General features: G+C 39.9%; 1 protein-coding gene across 1 annotated transcript in view; it reads right to left on the bottom strand.

Annotated features, from left to right (window-relative positions):
• LOC135477801 (nuclear pore complex protein DDB_G0274915-like) overlaps positions 1 to 18,828 on the bottom strand; it is a 37,596-nt gene extending 18,768 nt beyond the window's left edge. The window contains exons 1-7 of the mRNA XM_064758004.1: positions 18,679 to 18,828; positions 12,179 to 12,546; positions 11,706 to 11,801; positions 10,835 to 11,065; positions 9,907 to 9,929; positions 5,791 to 5,926; positions 2,117 to 2,234 (exon numbers count right to left, since the gene is read on the bottom strand). Of these exons, the coding sequence (XP_064614074.1) occupies positions 2,117 to 2,234; positions 5,791 to 5,926; positions 9,907 to 9,929; positions 10,835 to 11,065; positions 11,706 to 11,801; positions 12,179 to 12,511 (937 nt within the window). The 5' untranslated portion in view covers positions 12,512 to 12,546; positions 18,679 to 18,828. The remainder of the gene's footprint in view (positions 1 to 2,116; positions 2,235 to 5,790; positions 5,927 to 9,906; positions 9,930 to 10,834; positions 11,066 to 11,705; positions 11,802 to 12,178; positions 12,547 to 18,678) is intronic.
• Positions 18,829 to 20,481: the final 1,653 nt, after the last annotated feature.

Genomic DNA, 20,481 nt, shown 5'->3' with positions numbered 1-20,481 from the left:
TATAGCAAACAAGCATAACATATAAAGTACTGTTCTGTGATATACATGTATGCCCCGCTTTTCAAAATGGTTTTGAACAAAACTGACAAAACTTAGATTTGGTAGCAAGACAACCAAAGAGCTCGCCGCTAGGAATTTACAGGTGTATGCGTAAAAGCAGACATTCGTGTACCACCCGTCAATCAAGGACGTTTCAGGTCAATAATCCCAAGGACAATTCCCAAACTGATCAAGTGTCAAGGAATTAATGTTCTACGCTATCGCTTTAATACCATTTGTAAGTTTGTTTGCTGTCAACTGACAGCCCGTGGCTATAAGTATACTTGGGCTGTAGCTTACCGCAATACGAACCTGTAAATCCAATATAAATCGTTACCTTAAGCAGTTTAACTATTGTCAAATAGTTTTTACTCGTCACGCTCGCTATAATTTTGTTTTCTTCAATTTGATGATGTGCAAGCAAGTACTTTTTTAAGAAACTAGACCAAATATATAAATCTATTGATAACTTTAGTTTAAAACGTGTACTGTTTAGTAGTATTGTGGCGTGGTTTTCCTTAACATCACCCGAAGGCTGTTATCCCATTTAGCCTTATGTACATGCACACAGAGCTACAAGTGACACAACAAGGTGTTTCTGATTGCTTTAACTTGGGGAATCTCATGGCGGCGTAATACTTTCCGATTTAAGGCTAATTTATATGTATCAAGCATGTTAGAAAGTCTTAGTTTGTCTGTGCCCACTTCCTTCCCATAGAACTGTCAAGCTTATATTTCTTGTTGCCTTTTCTTTTAACAATCAGCGGTAAACATTTGAAAAGGCGTCACTTTAACATGGTCACCACTCGTATGGTCATCTAACTTCTAACAGTAAGAAAAAAGATTCGTTTAAACAAGAACATAAAAAACCACAGTCTGATAATTAATGAACAAGAACACAGCTGAAGGCTAAACGCTAGATTTTTTAGCATACGTGTAGGCTTAAATGAATGTGCTCACTACTTGTAGCGTCTTTGAATCATATTGTAAAATAAGTCATCCACGATTTTTGTTCTTAGCAACAGCTCCCCCATCAAGGGAGATAGCCCATAGTGTCCCAGGAGATATGACACTGAGGACACGACGATAATTGTTATTCCTGTTATTTGCAGCTAAAGACGACGAGCTGCAATACTTGCTATACACTGAGTGCGAGAGCCTGGTGTATAGCGTCGTACGTTTTAACAATTTTTCAGTCATATGACGACGACGTTTTATATATTCAACATTGAACTCTACATGCACTTAAGTGGTATTCCTGATGTAAATATAAAATTTCCGACTGATCTATTTTATCGTTGCGGAGGAATTAACTTTGAGTATGTTGTAATCATGATGAGTCCATGTTCACCAACCTGTGAATTAAATCTTTTTTCTCGAGACTTTCAGACTTCAGGCATGAGATAAACAAAGTCTGATACATGTACCTATGATCATTGCTTCTCTATATTAAGCAACTGACTGATTCATTTAATATGCAATGGCCACTCGTGTGAGATCCTCCTTGTGGACAGTGAACAAGTCAACAAGATGTTTTACCTGAAACACGCTAGTGCTTGCTTCTTAGTGTCATTGCTACATGTATTTTTCAACATAATTTAGAAGATTTCACTTACACAATGGTAATGAAGTTTACGGGTAGATGAAGCTGTGGGCATCTCAGAGACAATCCCCGTCCATTTTAAATAAATGACCAGCCTCCTGTTTTAACACTGACAAAACCCAGTGACAAGCTAGGAGGGTATTAAGTACTATAAACAGGAGCAACTTTATATTTTGGTCCATACTATGTACTTCAAATGTTAAATGATACACCCTGGAGTCTCTCATCAATGCGGTCGCTGTGAGTTCAAGTCCAGCTCATGCTGGCTTCCTCACCGGCCGTACGTGGGAAGGTCTGGCAGAAACCTGCGGATGGTCGTGGGTTTCCCCCGGGCTCTGCCCGGTTTCGTCCCACCATAATGCTGGCCGCCGTTGTATAAGTGAAATATTTTTGAGTAGGCGTAAAACACCAATCAAATAAATAAATAAATACATGATACATAAATGTAGTGAAGATACACTTTGTAACAAATACCTTTTTGATAGTCCACGCGGTTCGATGGAGTCGTGTCTGAAGCAGAAAAGGCCCCGGTCCCAAACATTGTAGCACTGGATGACAGGGTAGGAAAACACTTCTTTTTGGGGAATGTGGACTGTAAAGTGAACAGAAGAAACAAGTCACACATGTACATGGTGCGTTCAGTATGTCAAAACAGCACAAGTAACAAAACAGTGCTGATTTAGTGTCTTATATCACTTGGGGTATTAGCTTAATTAAAGAGAAGCAACAATAAATCACATGGTTACAGTACCCTTGATCTACATGTATAGTCTGTAGGGTGAAGAGGAGTAGCAGTACGTTACACAGGGACAGCCCCCCCCCCCCTCTCGATCTATAGTCTGTGAAGTGAAGAGAAGCAAAACTAAGTCAAACATGTACATCTGCAGACACACAGTCTGTAAAGTGAGGTGGAGCAACAATAAGCAACAAAGGTACATCTGTAGACTCCCCTCTGACATACAAACTGTAAAGTGAAGAGAAGTAGCAGTAAATTTCAAAGGTACAGCCCCCCTAAGGAGGATCAGGGGAGAGAAGCGAAAACGAGTTACACAAGTGTAGGACACCCCCTGACCTGCAATCTGTAAAATTCAGAGGAGCAACAATCAGTCACAGAGGTAAACGTACAGATTCCACCTTGACCTACAGCCTAAAGGCGAAGGGGAGCAACAATAAGTAACATAGGTCCAGGACTCTCCCTTGACCTACAGTCTGTAAAGTAAATAACACCAGCAATAAGTCACACAGGTTTATACCCCCCCCCCCCTCGACCTACAGTCTGTAAAGTAAAGAAGAGCAACAATAAGTCACTCAGGTCTCTAAAGTGAAGATGATCAAAAATAATTCACACGGACACCTCCACACGGTACACGACTCCTCCTTCACCCACAGTCTGTGAAGTGAAGAGGAGCAACAATAGTTCATACGGGTACAGGACTCCGCCCTGACCTACAGTCCCTAAGGTGGGAGAGGAGCAACACAACATCGCACAGGTACAGGGCTTCCTTTTGGACTACAGCCTGTAAAGTGATGATATAATAAGTGATGATAAAATACGTTATACAGGTACAGAACTCTCCTTTGAACTACATTTTGCACAGTGAAGAGGGGTTACAAAAAGTCACACAGGTGCAGGACTCCCTCTTGAACTACAGTCTCTAAGGTGAAGATGATCAATAATAATTCACACCGGTACAGGACTTCCCCCAGACCTACAGTCTCTAAAGTCGAGAGGAGCACAGTAAACCTTACAGGTATAAGACTCTCTGTTGACCTACAGCCTGTAAAGTACAGAGGAGCAACAAAAGTTTATACAGGTACAGGACTCCCCCTGACCTACAGCCTGTGAAGTAAAAAGTTGCAAAAAGGTACACACAGGTACATGTGCAGACATCCCCCTGACCTACAGTGAAGAGGAGCAACAATATGTCCTAAAGGTACATGACTCCCCTTCTGCCTAGAGTCTGTGAAGTGAAGAGGAGTAACAATATGTCATAAAGGTACATGATTCCCCCTCTGCCTAGAGTCTGTAAAGTGAAGAGGAGCAACAATAAGCCACACGGATACAGGACTCCGCCCTGACCTACAGCCTCTAAGGTGGGAGAGGAGCAACACTACGTCGCACAGACACAGGACTTCCTCTTGGCCTACAGCCTGTAAATTGATGAGCAGTAAGCATTAGTCACACAGGCAAAGAATTTTCTCCCAAACTACAGTCTGTAAATTAAGAGGAGCAAAAATAAATCACACAGGTATAGGAATCTCTCTCGACTTACAGTCTGTAAAGTAAAGAGGAGACACAATAAGGCACACAGGTACAGGATTCCGCATGACCCACAATCTACAATGGGAGCAACAATAAGTTCCAAAGGTACAGGACTCCCCTCACCTACAGTCTGTAAAGTGGAAAAGAGCAACACTGAGTCACACAGGCAGAGGACTCCGCCCTGATCTGCAGTCTGTAAAGTGAAGAGGAGCAACAATACGTTACACAGGTACAGAACTCTCCTTTGAGCTACATTCTACACAGTGAAGAGGGGCAACAATAAGTCACACAGGTACATGACCTTCCCCTGATATAGTCAGTAATGTGAAGATGAGCAACAATATTATAAAGTGGAGAGGAGCAACAATAAAGATGAGCCACAAATAGTCATACAGGTACAGGGCTCCGTATTGACCTACAGTCTGTAATGTAAAAAGGAGCAAAATCAGTCTCAAAGGTACATGTACAGACTCCCCCCTGAAATACAGTTTACAATGTGAAAAGGTGCAACAATAAGTACTGGACTCCCCCCCCCCCCCCCCACTTCCTGACGTACAATCTGTAGAGGAAGTAAAATCCAAAATAAGTCACCCAGGTTTATGTGTAGACTCCCGTCTAACCCACAGTCTCAAAAGTGGAGAGGAGCAAAAATAAGTCACAGAGGTAAAGGACTCCTTCATAACCTATCGTTTGTAAAGTAAATGACAACAATAATTCGCCCAGGTACAGGATTTCCACCTCAGCTACGGTCTGTAAACTGAAGAGGAGCCACAATACCTCACACAGATTCGGGACTCGCCCTAACCTACAGTCTCCAAAGTGGAGAGAAACAACAATAGGTCACACGGGTACACGACACTCTTCTGAACTACAGTCTGTGAAGTGATGAACAGTAGCCATAAGTCATACAGGCAAAGAATTTTCTCCCAAGCTACGGTCTGTAAATGGAGAGGAACAAAAATAAGACACACAGGTATAAGAATCTCTCTTGACCTACAGTCTATAAAGTAAAGAGGAGCAACCATATGTCACACAGGTACAAACCTTCTCCCTGAGCTACAGTCTGTAAAGTAATACGGAGCAACAAAAATTTACACATTTACAGCACTACAGAGCTCAGCTGATTCTCACATTCATTAAACGAAAGCTGTAACTGCGGTAAACATGATATCAGACGGCAATATGAATGAGTATAGCCAGAAATAATATCTTTTGCTTTTAGCATTAAAATCTAGCTACAAAGAAATGAAACAAAGGAGTGATTGGTTTAATCGAAATATACAACGTAAAACTCAGTATGGCTCTCCGCCACAATTGCATTGGGCTATTATGGGAAATTTTATTTTCAGCAATTCCTTGTTTACTTAAGTTGTCAATATATACGCCATAGTATCGCCTAAATGTTGCTCCCTTCATGTGAACTAGAATGTCCAAGTCCGATACATATGACGCATATGTCACAGTAAGTGGTCACGGAGTAACACAAATTGTTTGGAAACGTGTATTCGAACGGTTTACTATTACAACACATGACGTCGACTGACAATATACAGCGCACTGAACACACAGTCTTCCATTAAAACCACAATACGCTCTATAAATACCAACATGGCCCATAATTTTCCATACTACACGTAACTAAACCACAGATGATGCCTTTATGTAAACGTTCCATAACACACAACCAGAATTAAACTAATGAACAGGTAATAATGCATCTACCTCTATTATCTATCGACAAAATGGCTATTTTTGAAACCAGCATGTTATCAGTCTGCGAGAAGATCGAATCAAAAGTGCAATCAGATCATCGGCTGATTTTCAAAATGTGAGAGACATATTAACATAATATGGAGTAGCGATGTTATCCTGCATGTTACCCTACCTGACCCGTGGAACATTCTGACACGCGCAGATATCTAGGGGTCACACGTTCCTCTTCCACGGACCGTCTGAGTGTTTCCACGTCGCTCTCCTTGTCTTGGATGAAACCAATCCATTTCTCTAAATGGGTGTCGATTCTGCGCGTAAATAGTTAAAATAAAATGAACATTTTATGTCATCAACGTATGTTCATAAAAAACAAAGCAATAAAAACATCATAGATATGTGTTTATGCTTGTTTTAAGTAAGCAAAAAATATATTATAATTTATATGTTAAAGGTATCATGAGGATAAATATGATTTACCTTTATAGTATTGTGAAATACAATGGATGGCTATCACAATATAAATTTGTAATGACGCAATCTGTACAAAGTTATAAGTACATTAAACCAGCCACGTACACATGTTTCACTCAGTGCGCCGTACCAGTTACGTAAAATACACGCGTCACACCCATGCATAAAGGTCACATGATGTACCAAATTTGAAGATCTGGGTCAACGGCGATATATTGGCGGCAGTCAGACAATAGCGTTGGCAGAGAGAAAACATGAGTAAACGGACTGAACACTGTGGTGGGGGGGAAACAACAGTTTAACACGGATAAACATCAAACAAGGATTGGGGGTTGAAATGGACGATCTGCAGCCAGTCCACTATCCTGAGGATGTGAAGTTGACGTGAACTCTGCTGTTATTTATTGTTGCATTGTTGAACGACCCTCCAAAACCTTGAGGCATGACTGAAAACTGGGATTTTGCTCTGGGATGGGCGTGACTGACAAGGGAGTATTTTCACTCAACGGCATTTTCATTTTCAGCATTCTCTGATAACACACTTGAAGCATGCATGGTATTGCTGATCTCACGGCGTTTTGAAACGGACGGTTTGGTGATATAACTCCGTACATTGGATTCATTGCGCTGGCTTGTCACACACATAGGGTCCATCACAGAAACTCCGGCATCAGCAAGAACTGTGACTGTCGTAGCCCGGACGCAGTGATTCGTGTACCGGCGGTTAAGTTTTGCATCGTGGAAAATATCAGACATCGTGGATCCGTTCGTTTTGTGACCCATTGTTTGATTGCCATACCATGATTTGTGGTCAACTGTGACGTTTATGAGAGGCCGCTGAAAGAAAGACTCGCAGGAAAAATTATCAGACCCATATGTAAAAAAAATTAAGATTTCGTGAAACCGTTATTATCTCTTATTGCGCAGCATTCAAACGCCCCTATGGACTTTAAAATATCTGTAACCTGATACTTTTCTCCTTTAAAATAAACGTTTACTCCGATAGAAAAAAATCGCCATTTTGTTTCTTTGTTTATATTTGTCGTCTGCTTTATCCAATATAAACAGCAACATCTATCCACCCACAGTGAGATAGATAGTGTGAGGAGGCGCTGCTTAAAAAAGATAAACTCCGACTGCAAAAGTGAAAAAAGAACTGCAGATAAAAAAAAATCATGTCCATTTTACGGCTCCGCAAGTAACTGAGGGGAAAACATCTGTTTTCTTTTCTAATTCTTAACAGCTTCAGTGCGTCAATGGTACAAATACTCTCGATGAACACTGTTTGCGCATGCGGGTATGGCGGGTTGTACAAACGCAACTTTGACACGGATGTCTTTCTCTGGAATAGCACAAATGAAACTCCCAGACTGCTACCTGCTTCGGGAATGATGCAATGCATCTTCCACACTGCTGTCTGTCTCTGGAACGATACAAATGGAACTTCCACAGTTTCTGCAACGGTAGAAACAAGACTTCGACACTGTTGAGTGTCTCTGGCATTGTACAAATAAAACACTCACGCTGCAGTCTGTCTTGGGATAATACAAATGCACCTTCCACATTACTGTTTTTCTCGGAAATGTACAAAGGCAGCTTCAACATTGCTTTCTGGGATTGTAAAATGAAATGTTGAAGATGCTGTCTGTCTTGGGAAGGTACAAATGAAATATCCACAATGCTGTCTATCTCTGCAATGGCTCAAACTTTCACACTGCTGTCTCTTTTGAGAATAGTACAATTTCGACACTGCTGTCTTTCACGAGGTAGTGCAACTTCCACAGTGTTGTCTGTCTCTGCGGTAATAAAAATGAATCTTCTACACTGCTGTTTGTTTGGGGAATATTATAAATGCATCTTTCACACTGCTGTCTGTCTCTGGAATGGTATAATTGTAACTCCCACACTGCTGTCTGTAACTGGAATGGCGCAAAAGCAACTTCTACACAGCTGCGTGTCTCGGAATGATACAAATGAAACTTCCACACTGCTGCCTGTTTCGGGAATGGTACAAGCGCAACTTCCACCCAATTGCATGTCTCGGAATGATACAAATGATACTGCTACAGTGCTTTGTATCCCTGGAATACTAAAATGAAACCTCTACACGGCTCTGTCTTAGGAGTGGTGCAAATCGAACTTCCACACTGCTGTCTATGTTGGAATGGTACAAACGCACCTTCTACAGTACTGTCTGTAACTGGAATGGTACAAACGCAAACCTCTTCACAGCAGCCCGTCTAAAATGATACAAATAAAACTTTCACATTGCTGCCTATCATTGCTGAATACTAAAATGGAACTTCCACACTGCTGTTTGTCTTGGGAATGGTACTATTGAAACTTTCACACTGCTGTCTGTCTCTGGAATGGTACAAACGCAACTTCTACACTGCTGCCTGTCTCAGAATGGTACAAATGCAACTTCTACACCGTTGGATATGTCGGGAATGGTAGAAACCCAACTTCCACCTTGCTGTTTATCTCGGGAACAGCACAAACGTGACTTCCACACTGCTGTCTGTTTCGGGAATGGGACAAGTTCTACCTGACTGACCAGTTAATAATTGACCTGAGGACGTACACTGTGTGAAAGCTATACATATTTATTGGACTAAAACAGGCGGAATTCGGGTTGTTGAGAAAATGGTTAAACCTAATTATAACTGTTTTAATTATTATGTGACATGTAGACATAAGAACTCTTTCCTTCCACTATAATGGTGCCGTTGTCATATAGGTTAAATGTTCTTGAATACAGCGTAAAACACCAATGAAGTAAATAAATAAATCAATAAATTAAAAGAGCGGCAAATGCTTGGCTTTTCTTCAAATTCCTCGTCGATGTCTAATCTCCAATAACTTAACCGTTGTTTTTTTTATAATATATTAGATTATTTACCGTGAGATGCATTAGTGTATCACCTGACACACGGTTCGTGGTCAGTAACTATATAGCTGTTAGTTCACTGTGATCTTCGTGGGGGGTTAGCTGGCATCTACATAGGCATTTCTGAAAGGCATATCTAGTATTCGTCAACTACAAAACTTGTGAGCATTCAACAAGCGGTTGTTGCAAGCACATAGTACTGACTTGTTTACAAAAATTCCAGATAAGTTATATAGACGTATAAGAGAAGGCGTTGTATATTTGTCACAAAGTGCATTGCATCAGTGTGAGAGATTGTATTGCATCCCTGTGGTAGAGCCCATTCCATCCGTGTGAGAAAGCGTATTGCATCCATGTAAGAGAGTGCGTTGCGTCTCTGTGACAAAGCGTATTGTATCGCTGTGGGAGAGCCGATTCTATCCGTGTGAGAGGGCGAATTGTATCCCCGTGAGAGAGCGTTTTGCATCCGCGTGAGAAAGCGTTTTGCATCAGGGTGAGAAAGCGTATTGCATCCATGTGACAAAGCCAATTGCGTCCGTGTGAAAAAGCGTATTGTCCGTATGAGAGAGGGTATTGTATCTATGTGTGAGAGAGCCTATTGTATCTCTGTGAGGTAGCGCATTGTATCTCTGTGAGGTAGTGTTTTGTATGTAAGTGAAAATGTGAGATTGAGTATTGCATCCGTGTGAGAGCGTACTTCATGCGGTTGAGATAGCCTTTTGCATCCCTTTCAGAATGTGCATTCCATTCGTATCAATGTGAGGTTGTGTACTGTATCCGTGTGAGAGCGTACTTCATCCGGTTGAGATAGCCTTTTGCATGACTTTTAGAAAGTGCATTCCGTTCGTGTTAGCTAAGCCGCCAAGCACTAAATTCTTCCTTAACCCACACTGGTCTTTTATTTCCGAAGGAACCGCATACACTTACCTTGTCCTTGACTGGGTTATTTCCTATCAAAAGAAAAAAATATCAATGATGAGAGAATTTACTGTCTTTATGAGTCAATCAGAAAGACAACCGCCTTACTACGTACTCACGCAATATACGTACCACAGTCAGCGATTTGAGAACATGAAGGCTATACACCTCAAAGGTATTCAATGCTTTCATGAGCCTGTGACAGCAAATGTGCTCATCAGCTTGTGACAACGTATGTGGTCATCAGCCCGTATCAGTCATCAGCTCATGACAACCTATGTTGTCAACAGTTCGTGAAAACGCATGTGGTCATCAGCTTGTGACAATGTATGTGGTCATCAGTAGGTTGTCATCAGCTTGTGACAACCTAGGTTGTCATCAGCTTGTGACAACGTATGTTGTCACCAGCTTGTGACAACGTATATGGCCGTGCGCCTGTGACAACGCATGTTGTCATCAGCTTGTGTCAACATATATAGTCATCATCTTGTGACAACATATGTAGCCATTATCTTGTGAATGTCCTAACATTACTGTTAAATTTTCCTGTACCTCTATGGTTTCTCTTACCTATATCCTGTATTTTATTCAGTTGATTGTGAATATGTACAAGAGTGATTTGTTTCACCACAATGGAATGAGGAAAGCTTTGCATTTCAAAACCACTGTTTGATAACTGTCATTTTGTTTTATTACATTCGCTGTTACTCTTGTGATACATGCTCAGACATATCATATAACAAAAACGTGAAGATGATACATGTATGACTGACATGATGGTAACCTATCACGTGCAAGTGGGACGACCTGGGCGTCGGAACAGACCTTTGTACATATATACAAGCCGTCAACCATATTGGACATTCCAGATCAACAAGATGAAGACGGCCCTCAATGGGAGTACAGAGTGACGACCCGTTCTCGTTCTAAGTCTCACCTTCAATAACGAATGATCCGGTTCAGACGATAACGACTTAGACGACTCTATAATTCTGTCGATTTCGGCCTGCTTTTCAACGAGTAGCGTCATAATTTGGTCGTGACGTGAGGTCTGGACTTCTTCTCGCTGTTTGACTTCCGCCTCCGCTACATTTCTCCAGGTCTTTAACTTCGTCAGCGCCTTGAAATAGGCTGCCTCTATCTCCTCCAGCATCAGTCTCTTCTTTTTCTTTGGAATAGAGAGAACATTTGTGAGTGAGACTGCATGTGTCAGCCATTATGTAGATGAGCAACGACAGACCATACACAGATGCATCGGGAACTTGTAATAAACAAACAGTAGTTAAACCTAATGAGGGTTATTGTCTTCCCCAGCCCACCCCAATAGGTCGGGGCAAGAAGAGAAGGCGAAGTTACGTAATGGAGCATGGAACACGCTCGTCTTGTCAGGCGTACAGTTTGTCACCACCTTACTCAGTCCTCTCAGCTGCTGTCTCTGCTACGTTCAATAGTCATTGACTAAGGTAGCGGGTGTGTATCAACTACAGAAGTCAACTCACTAACTGGCTTTTTCGCTTCTCTACCTTGCTGCCCTCCCTTGTAAATACAAGGGGCTAAACAGGACATCGCAAATGAAACAACGATACAGTAGAGATATTCACAATCTATAATTTTATATACCAACCCACAAAACCATTCAGCTAACTCTTCACATACCCGTAGCGGCCTCCCCCACACCACCCTCCACCCACACCCCAACCCCAGTGCCAAGCATGGACCGTGAACTACTGTGTATTTGTCAAAAAGTTGACATAAAAAGTGCTAGGTAATATCAAGCAAGGCTGCTAAAAAAGTCGTTATTTACAGACCTTTATAAGTGTAGACAGCTCCGTACAAATGTTACTGCAGGCCAATATTCTTGTCTTTGTCTTCTCACACTCTTTTACTTTTTCAGTCAAGGTTTCCTGGAGAAACAAACGTGTTAGGTAACATATTGTTATTAACGCCAAATATCAAAACGGGACTCAAGACACCATCACTTTTTCAAGGTGTTTAGCGAAAATCACACGGTTTTTGACAAGTAACTGCTGCACTTTCTTGCATTTGGCATTCCGATAATGACCGAAAGCTACTGATCGCTAACGAATGTATAAGACCTCTCCCCATTACCCGCGTGTATAATCAGCAAACCGACAAGGTAACACAAGGAAATCTCGCCAGTTGTGGTGGCCTTGAACTAAACATCGTGTGTTTCTACGATTAATGGACAAATATCTGAATTAATCGATCTTTGATTCCATTTATGGGACAGAATCACTTTTGAGGGCAATTGGAAAGTTACCTTTGCAGCTTTGGTTTCCAGCTTAATGTCCCTTAAGCAATGCTCTTCATGTTCATGAAGACTCTTATGATATATGAACTGCTGGTTTTCTTCCTTGACCTTCCTTGCCATTGATTTCAATCGGTTTTGGAGGGGAAGCTCAAAGACACCCCTCTTTCCCAGGTCAATTGGACAACGACAATCAGGACAGCGCGGACTCTGGGTCTCCCTGTGGGCTGCATCGACCAAGGACTGGATGCATTGCCTACAAAAGACATGTTGGCAGTCGGGCAGTGCCACGGGCTCTTTAAAAATGTCCCTGCATATTGAACAGTCCAGATCCTCTAAATCCATCGTCGCAAATTTTCGGCCGTTATTTTCGGTTTGACCTGTAATCATTAGAGAAAACAGTGCCTTGTAGAATAGAAATTGAGGTCGTTTTTATGCAGAATTCGGCGATCTGGATAAAGTCACAGACCATGTCATACCTAGTCGGAGACCAGAAGGGCGCCTAAGGCGAACAAGCAATTTCATCAGGAATCCTAAAGGTGCGATAGCCTTATATAACGATGATAGATCTTTTCTGCTTGGGGCAAACTGCTCCACGAGCACTTACATAATGTAGTTAAGTAACAGACAGCTGCATGGCCAACAGTAGTATCTGACGTGCCAGCCATACTAAAAAAATTCGTCTCTGCCAACATTAATCTGTAACTCACAAATTCTCACCATGTCAAGATTTTTCAAGATGTTACAATTTTAAGTCCAAAAAAGAACCAAAAAGTGGGCCAGCCGACATCACTGTGTAGAGAGTATACTGTCAAATGGTGTGCTGACACTACGTCCGTGTCTAGAGAGTATACTGTCAAATGGTGTGTCTACCTCACATCTGTGTGTAGAGAGTATACGGTCAAATGGTGTGTCTACCTCACATCTGTGTGTAGAGAATATACAGTCAAATGGTGTGTCTACCTCACATCTGTGTGTAGAGAATATACAGTCAAATGGTGTGTCTACCTCACATCTGTGTGTAGAGAGTATACGGTCAAATGGTGTGCCTACCTCACATCTGTGTGTAGAGAACATACAGTCAAATGGTGTGTCTACACTACGTCCGTGTATAGAGAGTATACTGTCTAATGGTGGGTCTGACGTCTGCAAATACAGAAAATATATGATCAAGTGGTGGGTCTACCTGGCGGCTCTGTGTACAGAGTATACAATGGAATGGTGGGTCAGCCTGACGTCTAGGTACAGAGAGTATACAATCAAACTGTGGGTTTACTTGACGTCTCTGCGTAGAAAGAATACAATCCAATACTGGGTCTACCTGACGTCTATGTCTAGAAAGAATACAATCTATTCACTTTGGATTTACTTTTACAAGCATGGGCCTGTAGGCCTACATATATATTCAAATGAAGAAGTTGTTGGTTTCTCCTTTTCTACTTATATTCTTTGCACTCAGAAAAGCTATGGTTTTTATATTCAGAGATCCTCACAGACATGTATTCCATTATTTGTTCACATTACACAAACTTTTCGTTCAGGGTGTGCGGAGAGAAAATGGTGTCCATCGAAAATAAAACTGTACACGATCAATTCCAAAAAGGGGGATAAGTCTAAGAAAACGCATCCGAAAGTTGTCTGCCCTAAAAATCGTAGCTAAAACGTGCAAACCACTCTGGCCAGATCGATCTTCGTCAGAGGCATGCTTTAATCTCAAAGCTATATCTTGTTAACATTTGAGCATGTACATCATGAGAGAATGAGAAACAGACTCTTTGCTTGGGAAGCGGTATGTCATTTAGACCTATGTGAGGTTGTTTCTGATAAAGAATTATACAAGTGGTCTGTCCTGTTGAACTGTGTGAGCTTGTAACTGATACAGAAATTTAAAAGCGGTATGTCATGTAGATCTATGTAATTTTCTAACTGAAAGATCTATGTATGATCTATGTTGTGTGTATGTAAAATTTTGTGAGCTTGTGCCTAACATATAAGTATACAAGTGGTATGTCACGTACATCTATTTGAGCTTGTAATTTACACGGAAATATACAACCCGTGTGTCATGTTTATCTATGTTTACTTGTTCCTGACAACGAAATATACAAATGGTGTGTCATATACAACTGTGTAATCTTGTAATTGATACAGAAATATACCAGCGATATATCGTGTAGATCTATGTAAGCTTGTTACTATGTAGAAAGATAAAAGTGGTATGTCATATAAATCTATGTTAGTTGATAGATAATGTAGAAATATACCAGCGAAATGTCATGAAGATCTATGTGAGCTTGTATCTAATACAGAAATATACAAGTGCCATGTCATGTAGATATATGTGACGTTACAGAAATAAAAAAGGTGGTATGGGATGTGATCTATATGAGCTTGTGCCTAATATGGAAATATACAAGTGGTACGTCATATAGAAATATGTGATTTTGTAATTAATACAACAATAAAAAAGCCAGCGGTATGTTATATAGATCTATGTAAGCTTTTACCTACTACGGACATATACAAGTGGTATGTCATGTAGAACTAGAATGTGGGTTTGTACCAAGTACAGAAATGTGCAAGCGTTGTGTAATGTAGATTTGTGTAAGTTTATACATAATACGTCACTAAACACGCGGTATGGCATAATACAGAAATATAAAAGTGGTATGTCATGCAGATTTATGTGAGATGGTAACTGACACAGAAATACACAAGTGGCATGTTATGCAGATTTAAGAAAGCGTGTACCTAACACAGAAATAAACAGGCACTATGTCATGTAGATCTAGGTAAGTTTAGGTCTAATTCAGAAATGTATAATTGGTATGTCATGTAGATATATATGAGCAGGTGCCTAATGCAGGCATATACAAGGGGTATGTCATGTAGATCTGTGCCAGCTTTTTCCTAATACAGTAATATACAAGTGGTATGTCATATAGATCTATGTGAGCTTGTTGCTAACACTGAAATATACAAGTCAGTAATATATAAGTAATATAGATCAATGTACTTTTGTAAATGATGCAGAAATATAAAGATAGCATGTCATATTAAAATTTGTGATTTTAAAAATAAAAGATAATCAAACTAGTGGTATGCCATGTAGATCTATGTGAGCTTGTACCTAAAACAGAATTATATTAATGGTATGTCATGTAGAACTATGAGGGCTTGTACCTAATACAGAAATGGCAAGCGGTGTGTAATGTATATCTGTGTAAGTTTACACACAATACATAACTAAAAAAGTGTGTGCCATAAGACAGAAATATACAAGCACTATGTGATGTAGATTTTTTGTATGCCATGTTGAGCTATGTAATTTTGTACCGTATACAGAAATATAAAAACGGTATTCCATGTAAGTCTGTGAAAGCTTTTACCCAATACAAAAATATACAAATGGTATGCCATATGGAAATTTGTTGATCTTGTAATTAATAAACCAGCGGTATGTAATTAATAAACTAGCGGTATGTCATATAGATCTGTGTAAACTTGTACCTAATACGGAAATATACATCTAAGAATACCATCTAAGGGTAGGTCTACCTCATCTCTAAAAAGATGGGTCTGTAGGCCTACCTGGTCTGATTTAAATGAAGAAGTTGTTTGAATTAAATGAGGAGGTTGGTGTCTTCTTTTCTATCTATCTCCCTTGCACTCACAAAAGCTATGTCTTTTGTTATGTGCAGAGATTCTCACAGACATGTATTCCATTATTTGTTCACATTACACAGACTTCTCGTTCAGGCTGTGCGATAACGGAGAGGAAATGGTGTCTATCGAAAATAAAACTGCATCCGATAAATTCCCCAAAGGGAGATAAGTGGAAGGACACGCATTCCAAAGTTATCTCCCCTTAAAATATGACTGGTAGCGATAACGTCCAAGTCATCCCTGACGATCTTCATCAGAGACATGCTTAAATCTCAAAGCTATATCTGGTTAACTCTTGAGCATGTACACCATGGGAGAATGAGAAACAGACTCTTTACTTGGGAAAATTTCTCTTTTCGTCGCTCGATTGTAATCCGCAATAAAATAATAAAAGTTGGGAAATTTGAATGACACACCACACAAGACACCCCACACAATCTGATTTAGGCCAAGTCACTGCTTCGTCTTAATGCCATGCCTGGGTCTCCATACAAGACACTAGACAGGACAGGCCAACCAGTCTTTTCTAGGGGAAGGTCACAACTGACCTACAATTTTTGCGGTTCGCTGCGATCCTTTAAAAGTGCTATAGTGCTAAATTATCGTGGCTGTAGTTTTAATAACCGGCAGCTGATCAGTGGAACTGAAATCATTGATTCTCAACTCAAACGGCCATCAATGTGGGTTTGACTGCAAGTAGCAGAGTGTCATGTAGACATATATAAGCTTGTACCTAACAGACAAAAAACAAATGGTATATCATACAGATGTTTATAAGTTTGAAACTGATACAGAAACATACAAGTGGTATGTCACAGAGATGTATTTGAGCTTGAACCTGATACACAAATATACAAGTGGTATGCCACAGAGATGTATTTGAGCGTGTACCTGATATAGAAATATACAAGTGGTATGTCACAGAGATGTATTTGAGCTTGTACCTGAAAAAGAAAAATACAAGTGGTATGTCACAGAGATTTATTTGAACTTGTACCCGATACAGAAATATACAAGTGGTATGTCACAAAGATGTATTTTAGTTTGAACCTGATACAGAAATATAAAAGTGCTATGTAACAGAAATGTATTTGATACAGAAATATACAAGTGGTTTGTCACAGAGATGTATTTGAGCTTCAACCGGAAATAGAAATATACAAGTGCTATTTCAGAGAGATGTATTTGAGCTTGTAACCGATACAGAAATATGAAAGTGGTATGTCACAGAGATGTATTTGAGCTTCAACCTGAAATAGAAATATACAAGTGCTATTTCAGAGAGATGTATTTGAGCTTGTAACCGATACAGAAATATGAAAGTGGTATGTCACAGAGATGTATTTGAGCTTCAACCGGAAATAGAAATATACAAGTGCTATTTCAGAGAGATGTATTTGAGCTTGTAACCGATACAGAAATATGAAAGTGGTATGTCACAGAGATGTATTTGATACAGAAATATACAAGTTGTATGTCACAGAGATGTAGATGAGCTTGTACCCGATGCAGAAATATACAAGTAGTACGTCACAAAGATGTATTTGATACAGAAATATACAAGTGGTATGTCACAGAGATGTATTTGATACAAAAATATAGAAGCGGTATGTCACATAGATGTATTTGATACAGAAATATACAAGTGATATGTCACAGAGATGTAGTTGAGCTTGTACCCGATGCAGAAATATACAAGTGGTATGTCACAAAGATGTATTTGAGCTTGCACCCGATACAGAAATATACAAGTGGTATGTCACAGAGATGTATTTGATACAGAAATATACAAGTGGTATGTCACACAGATGTATTTGATACAAACATATATAAGTGGTACGTCACAGATGTGTATTTGATAAAGAAATATACAAGTGGTATGTCACATAGATGTATTTGATACAGAAATATACAAGTGGTATGTCACAGAGATGTAGTTGAGCTTGTACCCGATGCAGAAATATACAAGCAATGTGTCCTGTAAATCTATGTCAGCTTGTACCTGATGCAAAAATATAAAGGTGGTATCCTATATAATTTAGATCTGTGTAAGCTTGTACCTTATACAGAAATGTACAAGTGGTATACCATGTAGATCTATGTGAGGTTGTATCTGTTACAGAAATATAAAAGTGGTATGTGATGTAGATCTATGTAAGCTTGTACCTGTTACAGGAATATACAAGTGGTATATCATATTATCTAAGTGCACTTCTATCTGACAGAGGAATATACAAACAGTGTGTCATGTAGATCTATGTGAGGGGCCTCCGCGGCCGCTGTGAGTTCAAGCCCAGCTCATGCTGGCTTCCTCTCCGGCCGTACGTGGTAAGGTCTGTCAGCAATTGGTTTTCCCCCGGGCAGAGCCCGGTTTCCACCCACCATAATGCTGGCTGCCGTCGTACAAGTGAAATATTCTTGAGTACGACGTAAAACACCAATCAAATAAATAAATAAGTAGATCTATGCGAGCGGTATACAAGCGGTATATCGTATGGATCTATGTAAATTGATATATAATACAGAAATATACAAGCGACATTCTGGGTAAATCTGTGTGAGCTTGTACTTGATACAAAAATATACAAGTGGTATGTTGAGTTCTATGTTAGCTTGTACCTATTTCAGAACTATACAAGCGGTATGCCATAATACAGAAACACACAAGGGGTATGTCATGTTCATTTTTGTAAGCTTGTGCCTAACGCAGAAATATACAAGTAGTATATTGTGTAGATCTATGTGAGCTTGTACCTGATACAGAAGTGTATGGAGAGTATGCAATTAAGTGGTGGCTCTACCTGCCGTCTATGTATGCAAAGAATAACCGCTAAAGGTGGGTCTACCTGATCTCTATAAAGATGGGTCTGTAGGCCTTCCAAGTATGGTTTCAAATGAAGAGGTTGGTGTCTTCTTTTCTACTTTTGTCCCTTGCACACAGGAATGCTCTAGTTTATGTTTTGTTCAGAGAATCTCACAGACATGTACTCCATTATTTTCTGCGATGGCGGCGAGAAAATGGTGTCAATCGAAAGTGAAACTGCATTCTATAAATTCCCCAAAGGGAGATAAGTGTAAGAAAACTCATCCCAAAGTTATCTCCCCTTAAAATTCGAATCGTGGCCATGACGTGCAAACCACACTTGCCAGATCGATCTTCCTCAGAGGCATGCTTTATTCTCAAAGCTATATCTTGTTAACATTTGAACATGTACACCATGAAAGCATGAGAAACAGACCCCTTGCGTGGGAAAATTTCTCTTTTCTTCGCACAACTGTAATCCGCAAATAAAATCATAAAAGTTGGGAGATTTGAATGTTTTGTTTAAGATGGGTTTAACGTCGGCGTGATCAACGTTTTCGGTCATTTCCCCTCTTTACACACTCTTCGTATCTCTTTGCCGGAATGTCATGCCTGTGTCATGCCATACCATGACACACCACACAAGACACACCACACAATCGTCTTAATGCCATGCCTGAGGCACCAGACAAAACACTAGACAAAATCGCCAAACAATTCCTTTTTCAAGGTAGTTTAAAACAGACATACGACTACCTACAATTTCTGTGGTTCGCTGCGATCCTTTAAAAGTGCTATAGTGCTAAATTATCGCGGCTGTCGTTTCAACAACCATTAGTTGGTCAATCGAACTGAAATCCCTGATTCTCAACTCAATCGGCCATCAATGTGGGTTTGACTGCAAGTAGCAGAGTGTCATGTAGACATACGTAACCTTATACCTAACAGACAAAAAACAATTGGTATATCATACAGATGTTTATAAGTTTGAAACTGATACAGAAACATACAAGTGGTATGTCACAGAGATGTATTTGAGCTTGAACCTGACACACAAATATACAAGTGGTATGTCACACAGATATATTTGAGCTTGAACCTGACACAAAGATATACAAGTGGTATGTCACAGAGACGCATTTCAGCTTGTATCTGATACAGAAATATACAAGTGGCATGTCACAGAGATGTATTTGAGCTTGAACCTGATACAGAAATATACAAGTAATAGGTCACAGAGATGTGTTTGAGCTTGTACCTGGCACAGAAATATCCAAGCAATATGTCATGTAAATCTGTGTGAGCTTGTATCTGATACAGAAATATACAAGTAATCTGTCATGTAGAGTTATGTGAGCTTTTACCTGATACAGAAATATACATGTGGCATGTCAGAGATGACACCCAGCGTCCAAAGACCACGTGACTGGGAGGCCAATAACCAACTCACCAGCCCCTATCAGCTAGATAACGATGACTGCAATGTGAAGGATATATACTATCTGATAACTCAGTTTCTTAGTATCTGATGACATTTTTCATATATCTACACAAGCAGAAATTAGTCCAGGATACAGGAGCGATCACTCTGCAATAACATTGAAATGTAAGTTCATAAATTGTGAACGTGGCAAAGGTGACTGGAAATTAAACTGTTCACTATTAAAAGACTCAGCATATATCGAAAACATTATTGACGAAACATTAGATGAATACAGTTCTATAATATACAACAGAGACAATTTTTAAAAATATTCCTAAAGACTGAACACAGCTTTGCATCAGTGATCGATTAATTTTAGAAGTATTGCTAATGAAAATAATAGGAGAAACAATTAAATATTCG

The sequence above is a fragment of the Liolophura sinensis genome, chromosome 11, assembly GCF_032854445.1.
Source record: "Liolophura sinensis isolate JHLJ2023 chromosome 11, CUHK_Ljap_v2, whole genome shotgun sequence".
NCBI lineage: Eukaryota > Metazoa > Mollusca > Polyplacophora > Chitonida > Chitonidae > Liolophura > Liolophura sinensis.
This window is presented reverse-complemented; position numbering and strand designations above follow the sequence as displayed.